This window comes from Macadamia integrifolia, chromosome 5 (assembly GCF_013358625.1).
Source record: "Macadamia integrifolia cultivar HAES 741 chromosome 5, SCU_Mint_v3, whole genome shotgun sequence".
In the NCBI taxonomy this organism is placed as follows: domain Eukaryota; kingdom Viridiplantae; phylum Streptophyta; class Magnoliopsida; order Proteales; family Proteaceae; genus Macadamia; species Macadamia integrifolia.
In genome coordinates this window covers 4,345,119-4,356,745 of record NC_056561.1, presented here as the reverse complement: position 1 = coordinate 4,356,745, position 11,627 = coordinate 4,345,119, and the positions used below count along the sequence as shown (strand labels likewise).

At 39.1% G+C, this 11,627-nt stretch overlaps 2 protein-coding genes across 2 annotated transcripts; both read left to right on the top strand.

Annotated features, from left to right (window-relative positions):
* The first annotated feature begins 572 nt into the window (after positions 1–572).
* Positions 573–5,242, top strand: LOC122079030 (putative receptor-like protein kinase At4g00960). The gene is made up of 6 exons (XM_042645248.1): positions 573–951; positions 1,070–1,209; positions 1,366–1,576; positions 2,460–2,694; positions 2,820–2,970; positions 4,424–5,242. The coding sequence occupies exons 1-6, from the start codon at positions 891–893 to the stop codon at positions 5,018–5,020; spliced, it is 1,395 nt and encodes a 464-aa protein (XP_042501182.1). The 5' UTR covers positions 573–890; the 3' UTR covers positions 5,021–5,242.
* A 3,980-nt stretch (positions 5,243–9,222) lies between these two features.
* On the top strand, positions 9,223–10,194 carry LOC122078645 (HMG-Y-related protein A-like). Its single transcript, XM_042644729.1, has 2 exons — positions 9,223–9,385; positions 9,517–10,194. Exons 1-2 carry the CDS (start codon positions 9,335–9,337, stop codon positions 9,997–9,999), a joined length of 534 nt encoding a protein of 177 aa, XP_042500663.1. The 5' UTR covers positions 9,223–9,334; the 3' UTR covers positions 10,000–10,194.
* Positions 10,195–11,627: the final 1,433 nt, after the last annotated feature.

Genomic DNA, 11,627 nt, shown 5'->3' with positions numbered 1-11,627 from the left:
TTATATAGACTAAATACATCTGATTCCATAGATTCAGGTATCGTTGAGGACCGATATTGATACAACATGGATACATAATTGATAATGATTTTTATATTATGCTCAATTCATTACGAACTGATACAATCGATCTATATCAGTATCAATATTGAAATAATCGGTACCAAAACCAATACCATGAACTAAAACCTTCTCCAAGTCGCCAATATTCTTCTTCTAATCAAGTTTTCAATCTTTCATTCTTGAGTAAAAGTTCTAACCAAGAAAAACAAGAATAAAAAAAATAAAAGTAAGAGGTTTGTTAATTTCTCAATTCCAATCCATTCTAATTAAAAAAGAAGAGAGGTGTCTGCTTTATCATGTGTCTTTTTGACCCTAAATCAAGTGGTTTTTCTCTTTCAATCAAGAGTCCTTTACAATTTTCCAGAGCTCCCTTTGACATTTAATTCCATTACCCAAAAAAATTGACATTATGATTATTTCAACCCGGTTGAGCAAGTCAGCTCACCCTTTGGTTTAGGTAGAAACTATACAGGAAAAAATATATATTAAAAACTAGAGAGGAGAAAGTTTACGCCTCTATCATCCCAGGCCCAGCCACCAAAGTCTCAACGCGTAGGTTCCTCCTGGTAAGTGGTCAACGCGGTCTCTTCCTCACCCTGATACGATAGATAACAGAGAAACCTACAACCTACAGAGAGAAACAGAGAACCTTCATCGTCCCCTCGACTTATTAGAGGAACCTAAAACGAAAGCAGGAACGCAAGCTTCTTGTATCGGTCAATCGATTCGTCATCATAAAGATCTTATTAACTTAATAGATATATGTTGGTCTTCAATTGTACTCACCGACCAATCGATCTTAACACAAGAATCAACCGACGAGGATTATGAAACTAACCGGTTTCTTGAAGAATGTCGCGCGTCCTTTCAAATCCCACTCTGATAAAGGTAAACAACACAAAAAACCCAATCTTTTCATTTTGTTTTACTGTTGTGTGACAAGAGAGATCTCTCGAATTCAGTCTCTAATGGTTATGGTTTTGGGGATGATCATATCTCGTATTAGAATCACAGAAAGGAGAGGATTTGGAGAAGATAGCAGCACAGGAACAGAAGCAATTCTCTTTAGAAACCCTTGTTGCTGCAACCAGAGATTTTCACTCCGATCATAAGCTCGGGGAGGGCGGATTCGGCCCTGTTTATAAGGTATTTGTCTTAATTTACTGTTTAATGCTGAGTTCTGAGTTTTGTAATGGTTTGATTTTAAAATTGTGTTAAGAATTAGGTTTTTGAATTTTGAAAATTTTGAGATTTGGGAGTGGATGTGAGCATATTCTCACGATACTTGTTGATAACATACAGGGGAAATTGCCGGATGGAAGAGAGGTAGCAGTGAAGAGACTATCGCACAGCTCAAATCAAGGGAAGAAGGAGTTCACGAACGAGGCTAAGCTACTGGCAAAAGTGCAGCATAGAAACGTCGTGAACCTGTTGGGTTACTGTGCCCACGAACCAGAGAAGCTTCTGGTCTACGAATACGTTGCGAATGAGAGCTTGGACAAATTTCTCTTCAGTGAGTGATCTCCATTTCCATTTTCTCTTTCCCTTTCTTCTTGCAATTTACTCGAAAAATTGATACGAAAATCATGAATTAGAAAAAACCCGATTTGGCACTGCAGTTCTAAAACTAGTTTCGGAGATTTCTGTGAAAATTTTCAATCATTAGGAAGATTTGATCTTCTTCTTCTTATTCTTCTCCTTCTCCTTCCAACAATGGATGGATTCAATCTCCCACTGCAGCCCACGGCGGCTACATGAAAACGGAAAGCCTCCAATCTTCGCCGTTCACGGTGGGTGTGTGGGTCCCCACGGTTCCTTATATTGCGGTGTAAACGCAATTACATGGGAGAAGATGTAAATTGTTATGGTAGTTGTGGTTGTATTTTAATATATTGTACCGCACACCAAGGTTACCATCCGATGATTGGATTAGATGACCTGACTACAGAGTCTCTGACACAAGCATGAGGGTAGGTAGTAGTAGGAGATCATCATCTTCACTCCGCGTCAATGGTGTGGAACCCACCATAGTCCTTTTTCCTGTTTGTGATTCTCACTGATGGTGACATGGCAGGCTGGCAGACAGCCTTACGTGTCTACACGTTGTTACCGTTCACACTTTTTGTCAACCATGACCCACTCACTCCACGGAGTCTCCACCGTTGGATATATTTCAAGAATCATCCAACCGTATGAAATTGAGTACGGCAGTACGTACTTTGAGTTTGACTTAATGGAACGACACTATTTTGCCAATGCTTGTTGCACAAGAAAATAAAATCAGGACTTCTTCGCCGGTGTTTTTCAATTTCTAACAACCGAGTGATGTGATGTGATGTGATTTGATGAGGTGGGATGAACGGTTGACAATTGACGATGTATGGAAATTAATGCAGATGCAGGGAGGAGGGCGGAGTTGGATTGGAAGAGAAGGTACGACGTGATAGCAGGGGTGGCACGTGGATTGTTGTACCTTCACGAGGACTCGCATAGCGTTATCATACACAGGGACATCAAGGCCAGTAACATTCTTCTGGACGATAAGTGGGCCCCTAAGATTGCGGATTTCGGTATGGCCCGCCTCTACCCTGAGGATCAGACGCATATCAACACTCGCGTCGCAGGCACCAAGTAGGTTTGCTCTTCTCTTCTAAATTTCATCTTCTTTCCTGACCGTTGGATTGTTGACTTAAGTCATTAGATTGTACGGTTTAGATTCAAATATCTAAATTGGTGGTGGTGTTTTGCTGTTTCAGTGGGTATATGGCACCGGAATACGTGATGCATGGACAGTTGTCGGTAAAGGCGGATGTCTACAGCTACGGTGTGGTGGTGCTGGAACTGATTAGTGGCCAGAAGAACTCCACCTTCAACGGCGACCCTGACTGCCACAACTTACTCGAATGGGTATGTATCTATGAGTTATCTCTTTCATCACCCTTAGATTCAAAACATATACATATAAGTATATATATATATATATGAGTTATCTCTTTCATCACCCTTAGATTCAAAACATATAAGTATATATATATATATATATTTATATATATATATATATATATTTTTTTTTTTCTGTAGATAAGTTGATTCAGATAACATCATGGGCTGAAATATTGGAAATTTAGAGTTATAAGCTCACATCGATTTGTTCACGTCCTTGATGTCTTCCCATACTTAATATCATATTAGAGTGTCTTAACTAAAAAACTTAAACTATTAAGTGGAGAGATCCAATTGATACATAAAGTCATTTAAGGTCATAGAGTTAACTAATAATGTGAGATTATTCCTAAGAGGACCCTCGTGGAGAGACCCAACTAGTATCTAAAGTCGTGTGAGATCATGTTTAATTAACACAATGGTTCTGATGCTCACTATCAAGTTGAAGTGGAGAGACCCAACTAATATATGAAGTCGTCTAAGGTTCTAGAATTAACTAATTATTCTTAAGAGGATCCACGTGGAGAGACCTAACTGGTATATGAAGTCATCTAAGGTCCTCGACTTGACTAAAATTGTGAGATTATTACTAAGAGAAACCTACAACATAGTGTGAAATGTATAATTTAAGGTGTATGGCACACCCTCTCACATGAGATTATTATGTTAGATCAAATACCAAGAAACACGAATAAAGAGACAATAGATCTGTACGACAGAGATTTAACGAGGTTCACACACCAGGGTGGTGTGCTACATCCTCGGGCGAAGAAGAAAATGATTAACTATGCAGAGGAGAAATTACACCCTAGCAGCGGCGGGGAAAAACTCGCCCTGAAACCCTAGCTGCGTGAAAACCTTGGAATACAATGACTTTCTCAACAAGCAACAGTACATTATATATATATTCCAAATCGCGGTTCGACCCATCGGGTCGCGGTCGATCCGGTCGAATCATACCGCGGGGGCTATCGGCCCAAGCCCGGAGCCCATCACTGATCTCAAAAAATTTCTCATTCGGGTCGCCATCAAAATATGTAAGATCGGGTCAATCTTCAAAACAGGTCAAGAATTCGAGACAAACTTAACATATTATATTATTATTATTTTTTAAATAAAAAATAAAAATGATTAAATGTTCAAGTAAGAAGATTTCGGTTTTTCTCGTTCCTTCTCATCGATAAGATTAGGGATTTGAAATGATACACATTCCTCTTCATTCTGTTGTGTGCAGCGAAGGAACTGCCTAAGCATACTTTTTCGGATCCAAACTTCTTTGTCCTTTCTAAGTCTTCTTCAACGCAACTGTTGCAAAAATCGAGATTTTAGTTATAGTTGGATCTAAAGAATTTTGCTTGCTCAGAAAACCCTCTTCCATAGATTTTATATTGAGATTGATATTGTTAATTGGTTGCAGGTATGGAAGTATTACAAGAAAGGTCGAAGCTTGGACATCATGGACCCAACGCTAGCATCGCCTGCGGCATCCGAGCAAGTCGCAATGTGCATACAAATTGGATTACTATGCACACAAGCGGAGCCAAAGTCAAGACCATCAATGCGTCGAGTGGTGGTGATGCTATCAAAGAAACCTGGCACTACTCTAGATGAGCCAACCAGACCGGGCTATCCCGGTTCTAGATATAGAAGACCTCATAGAACCAACACCACTTCTTCATCAGCGGCTGGTTCTTCTGGGGGTGGTGTTGGTTCGTCCGGAGATTACTCCTCCAACACATTTCAAGCAACATCTACCACCCAAACAGCCACCACATCTACTCTTACCAGTGAACCGAGCAGACCGGGTCATCCCGGTTCTAGACATAGGAGAACTCACGAACAACACGCCGCCTCTCCATCGGCGGCCGGTTCATCTGTTACTGGTGGTTCTGATGGAGATTCATCCTCCAATACATTTCCAACACCATCCACACCCACCCAAACAGCCAGTACATCTACTCCTACCAGCCCGAGACGACATTCACACGGGAAGCTTCCCATGCAGCAATGGTAGACTTACTACCCTTCTGTGAAAATTTTGCTACTTTCTCCCTCCTTTGTATTATATAGTTAGAGCTAGAGTTTAGGATCGATGCTTTGTTTATTCTTATATTCCTTGTAAATTTGGGTTAGCGGAAGGAAGAAAAAAAATTAATGATAAGTGTCCCTCAACTGTGATTCTTTGATTTGTACTTAAAAGGTGGTTCTCTCATTGTGCTTTCTGCAGTTCCATCAATAGGTTTGGGTTGTGTTTCGTATACATTCTTGGAAGTAGGTTGATGATACAATCCAAATATGACCTGAAATAATCGAATATTTGTTAATTGTATTAGTCTCACATTGATTCAGGGTGGGACAATCCCTTTCCTCATATACATGTGGACATGAGATCAGACTTCTTCAATAGAGCTCAGCCCATTTGTGACTAATTTTCCCAGCTTCATATCGACTATGGATCAATTCCAAACCTAATCGGCTGGACTTGATTCGGAGACCGATTCCTATTTTTAAAACCCTGACTCCATCATTGTTTCAAGAAGGTGCCCATTGTAGAACTTTGTTGAATCGAAGAGATCACCTCAGGTTTCCTTTTGGGTTCGAAAAAGCGTGGACGGTGGACGGGTTTGAAAAAGAGTTTGGTTCCTCTGGGCAAGTTGGGCCATCGGGGACCAAGTTTATGGGCTTCAAACACAGTTTATTAGACCAAGCTTTTATCACAACTGCAGGATGGGTGGGTCATGTTGGCCCAGTGGGTCCCCTAAGCTTGGAGAGACTCAAGATGGCTTGGGCCTAAAAATTAAATACCCAATATATAATGGGTCTCCAAACTTTTCAATCCTTTCTCAATTAAGGAGAAAGTTCCCATCTGCCTTGGGTGAAGGAAAAATCCATCCATCTAAGGTCATAAATGCTTTGTCATCCTATAGTACAAAATTGATAATACCACGCCAATGTCCTTGATATCTTTTGCACCCCTCGGACAAGACTTGATCGTGGGTGAAGGAAAATTGCCTCCTTTTAGTCACTAGATGAAATAAAATTGGGAAGGCGGATAAAAGACATTAAACATCCAATTACAAGAATTGGAATTTATGCACTTTGATCTAAAATTTGAATTCCACCCAAAAAAAAAATCTAAATTTTTAGTTGCATCGATTTATACAAATGTAGGTTATTTTTTTAAAGGAATTTAAAGGATTAATGAGATCTTTTTGTTTTTTGGGGGGTAGAATTATGAGTTAATATTTAAGGAAGCACTTTCTCATGAAATCTTCCAGAGAGAACATTATTGGTAATCTAAATATTTGTCATGTGGTAGTTCATAGGGCACAAATTTTATAACCAACTATCTCCTATGCTCTCTTACTAATATATCAAGTTTCAACATAGTTGGAGTTTACACCAAATAAATAAATCTCTAATTGGAGTTAGCAAAATAGAGAAATACGACTTTTTTTATTTTCTGATAAAGAAATAAGACCCTTCAAAATCCAGCACTAAGGGCCCGTTTGATAACGTTTCTACTGTTTATGGACATTTCTGTGTCCAGAAACGGCAGAAGCGGAACAAAAAGCGTTTAATAAAACTGTTTTGTTTCACTTGTTTTTAGAAATAGAAATAGAAATTTCTACCTATTTATGGTTCAATAAAAGACCTAGGCGAAACAAGTTTCGCCGTTTTTGGAAACGACTCATGGCCATTCTTTCGTTGGTTACTATCGACTTCCAGAAACATGACTTATCAAACACCTTCAATTCCGTTTCTATTTCTAGAAACGAAAATTTATATTTCTGTCGTTTCTTGAAACAAAAATGGTAGAAACGTTATCAAACGGGCCCTAAGATGGCTAAAAAATCTAGAGTATTATTAGCATGTGGGTTTCCATCCACCAAAAGAGCTTTTTGAGGCATTAATCTTTTTATATGTATTTTATCAATACATTTTAAAGGAATTTAGTAGATTAGGGCATTTTGTTCCTCCATGGCCAACTTAGGAAGTGCTAGCTCCGAAGCACAATTATTAGTCATATGGAAATTTAGTTATTAGGGCTCATATAGTGTGGACAAGCATATCCAAGTCCCTTGATCACATCAAGATTTCATACCAAATACAATTTATCAAATGGCAAATAGAGTTTTAAAAAATCCATACCATTAAAAAGTACATAGTAGTGGTCTAAGAGTCAATACACATGCTTGGCATATACGGGGATGCATGGCAATACATAGGGGAGGATTTTAATTGAATTATCTAAAATTTCCAATGTGGCTAGTCCAGATTTTGTTTTTTCTATCCAGTGGTTAAATAGCCACATTATCTCTCAACATGGAAAAATTGACATGTCCAATGTGGAAATCCCTTCTCTATCTATGCTACTTTTCGTCAAGATTTTCTGATAGATATATGTATTAGAGTAACAATTTTAGAATTTAATTTAAGGGGAAAATATTGCCATGACAGGAATGTGTAGATTCATGTGAATGCCCTCTCACTTCTCATCTATATACTTCACACACTCTCTTCTCATTAAAAGCTTATTGGATTATACAATGGGAAACTGTACTCTAGCATCGTAGTGATCGCTCTCCCTTAATTTAATTTTATGAAACACAATTGAGAAAAATTAAAAAAAGGTCGAAAAGAAACACTCGTTAGAAAAAAGGTTATTCGCACTATCGATGTGAATGGCTTTCTCACAATCTGTTTCCTCTCAGCATGGTGGCCCCCCTGCATATGAATCATGAGTTGCCCCTCTCATGCTCTGTAGATCTTCTACCCAAAAAATGTAACATATCAAAATATAACATATCCAATGCTCCTTTCTATATTCTTTCTATACATCTTGCTTCTACACTTATCGGGAGTTACTCCACATATTGCTTGGCGTAATGCAAAGAATATATTTGTATTTGTCATTTGTTAAATCTTTTCCTCCAATTGATAGAAATTGTCCAATCTGACTTTTGGCTTCCTTAGCATCTTGATGTTTCATTTTCAGCCTCTTAGAAGGCCTCTAGACAAAAGAGGAAGTCGGTGGTGATTATTAAGTTCCATGTGAGGTTCTCTCATTGCTACAAAGTGTAAGACATGGATTAGTTTTTCGCCTTCGGTGTTTTGCTCACTAAAGCTCTTGGACATTCTTCTTCTTTGGTCATTTTCAGTGACTATAAATCTGTAATTGATGCGTGTAATAGGTTCGATACTTCATTGTTGTTGATGTGTTGTATCATAATGGTATCATAAAACCATTATTAGTGTGAAATATAATACTTCACTATTTGTCACTTAACAATACATGAGTTAATCCATGTGATATAATTCATATGGGGATCAAGAAAGCATTTCATTGGTATAATTTGGTTAAAATAAAGTAAAGAAAATAGTTAAAATTATTAAAATGCCATTAAATAGAAAATAATATAAAATATAAAATGACATCTTCTGTAATTTTAGTTACTTTTTCTACTCGTTTTAAACTGGAATTATACCAATAAAATGCTTACCTATTCCTATATCACATGAATCACTAGATCACTAGCATAGAACAATCATTTTTTTTTTTTTTTTTTTAAGATTCATTTCTATCCTTCTTCCGAAAAGGGTGGCTCATTACCTTGATAAAGGTGCTTCAGTTATTGAGTCGTCTGATGTTTGGTGGGTTGTAATTCTCTGAGAAGGAATTTCTGCTTTAGTTTGTGGGTAAGAAAAAAAAAAGGTTTCTCCTTGACCGTTGTACCCTCACTGCTCTTGATTGGAGATCAATGGTCCCCATTAGCAGTGAGCCAGAGCCGGATTTTACATGGGACCCACCGTGAAAGGATCACGTCCAACCAGAGTCAAAATACATATCTTAAAAACCCAAGAAATCAATCTGAAGGTCAACGATGGTCAATCTAATCAGTGGCAGATCAAACGGTTTAGATTATTGGATGGAGAATAAGTTCTTCTTCAAATGGACCACTGGATCTGCTCTCCCTACTGAAATAAAGTTGGACTTGTTTTTCAATATTTATTTGTTTATTTTGAAATGAGGGATAATTTGGGTAATTCGCACATAAGAAAAAGAAAAGGTAACCCCATCCACGCCAGCAATCTGTGTGAACCCCTTATCGTGAAATATGGACAGTCCGATCGTAACAAATTATAACAATCCCCAGCCGTCGATTTATCTCCTTTTTCATTCGATGTTATCCCAAAACTCCTCTTTTTAAAAACCCTTCCGGCTTTCCTTATCTTTCCCAGAGCTGTTTTCTCTCTCTCTCTCTCTCTCTCTTCTGTTGTTGTAGACTTGGTGTTAGGTGTCTGGTGGGTCGTATCTGTAACTTCCATGGCTACGGAAGAGGTGAATAAGCCTTCTTCACACCCTCAGTATTCTGAGGTAAATTGGGTTTCTCAAGAATTCCACGACTCTTAACCTTTTTTCCTTTTAATCTTTTCTCAATTTTTTTCATAGACTGAGCTTAATGGGTTTGAAATTCATCTGGGTTTGTTCAAATTTTCTGGTTTCAGATGATATTTGCAGCTATCGCTGCCTTGAACGACAAGTATGGGTCGAACAAATCGGCGATTTCCAAGTACATTGAGTCGCAGTACGTAGATCTACCTGCGGCGCACTCAGATTTGCTTCCAATCCACCTTAACAGGCTGAAGGAGAGCGGTGAACTAGTCTTGGTGAAGAACAACTACATGCGGCCTAGTCCTAATGCTCCTCCAAAGCGTGGCCGTGGCCGTCCGCCAAAGCCTAAGGTTCCTTTGCCGCCTGGTCATGTTTCTTCTCCACCCAAAGTCTCCAGACCAAGGGGTCGTCCTCCTAAGCCTAGAGACCCTAACTCGGTTCCAACGCCTAAGATTTCTTCTGGAAGACCCCGTGGAAGGCCACCCAAGAAGGCCAAACCGGCCGGAGCTGCAGCGACTGCTAAAACTGGTCCTCCGAGACCTCGTGGAAGGCCGCCTAAAGTGAGAGCCCCATTTGCTTCGGCGGGTTTCGATTAACCCTTCTTCAGTTGTAGTTTCACTTCTAATTTTTTTCGATCTCTTCTCCTCCTTTTTCCTTTTTCTCTTTTGTTTGGTTTTTATTTAGGATTTGTGTGTCTGTAATAGGATGTATATTATGCAGCTTCTTTAATTTCACTCTCATGAGTAATTTCAGAGACTAATGGGAATCATCTTCAGAGTTTCTTTCTTCAACTATTGATGCATGTCTGAGACTTTAGGAAGGAAAGGAGGAAATGGGTACTTCCCTTTCTTCATCATCTTCTTGACGTTGTTGGTTTATTGTACTTAAATTTGCGCTTTGCAGGACCAGTTTGACTGTTTGTGCGATTTGCCTTGAGTTAAAGAGATGTGGGCTCTCTTAGGTTCTGATTGAGAAACTTGGGGTTGTTGAGGTTATTTAATTACTTGAAGTTGTCTGGGTGAGACCGTGAGGTAGTACTTGAATTCCAGTTCTCGGCAGTTAGCTCTGTGTGTGTGCGCGCGCGCGCGCGCGTTTGTTTGTTAAGTGCTTGTCTACGTGTGCAATGTTGGAACGACAAGACTAAAGAAATAGACCAGGTGACACCCATGTAGGGGGCCAGTACAAACTCCACCTACATTGATGTGCAGAGACCTCTGACTATAGAGAGAGAGAGAGAGAGAGAGAGAGAGAGAGAGAGAGAGAGAGAGAGAGAGAGAGAGAGAGAGAGAGAGAGAGAGAAATTTCAATTTTTCTGTTCTTTTGGATTTGGAGGATGGAATGGATTTGTGGTAGTGGGTAGAGGGTAGCCAGTGATGAGACTGCCATCCAATGCATTAGGATCTTAGATGGAGGGAGACAACATCAGTTCTTTAATGGATGGATGGAAGGAGTCAAGGAGGGTTGAATAGTTGATGAAGCTTATTGTTCAGAGGTTTGTAAGGCATCTTATGATATTGTGTCTAAATGATTTAATTGTTATTAAACTGCATGTTGGTATAGTATATTTGATTTGGAATTAAAATTTAATGTGTGAGACTGTAGTTGGTGAGTGAAGACCTTTGTGAGATGGCGTCAAACAGTTTAAATTAAGGTTTACATGAGACAGCTCTGACCTGTTAATGAAAGAATTTACAGATAAATACTGTCGTATTGATGGATATGAAGAGATAAGATTAATGGGTTATTAGCATATTGGAGTTTTGCTAATAAGCAAATCTTAAATTCTTATCTTTGGCACCAAATGGTGATATTGATAGATAATCAAAGCAAAAAAGCAGTCCCCTTCACCCATCTCTTTTGGGCTACCTTACTTTAGTCTTTTCAACTCTGATGAGACTAGGTTCAAATCCCTAGCTGGGTCTCTCTCTGAAATCGAAACCAAAAGTTGGTGAATGGGAGAACGAGTCAATGTTTTTGGAGCCTCGAGGGTTTGAATTTCGTACTTTGTTAGAATCATCTCCGGAATTTGAAAGTGTGTTTTTTTTCCCAATCAATCCCTTGAAGGACAAGAGGCGAGGTGGGGTGAGGTGAGATGAGATAGGGTGAGGTGGGGTGGGGGGAGGAAAAGTAAGCGCTGTTTGGAAGTCTCACTTCTCTGAACCGGAAAGAAGTATAGATTGAAGAAGGGTCCTTGTTTTTTTTTTTTTTGTGTTTGTATTACTCC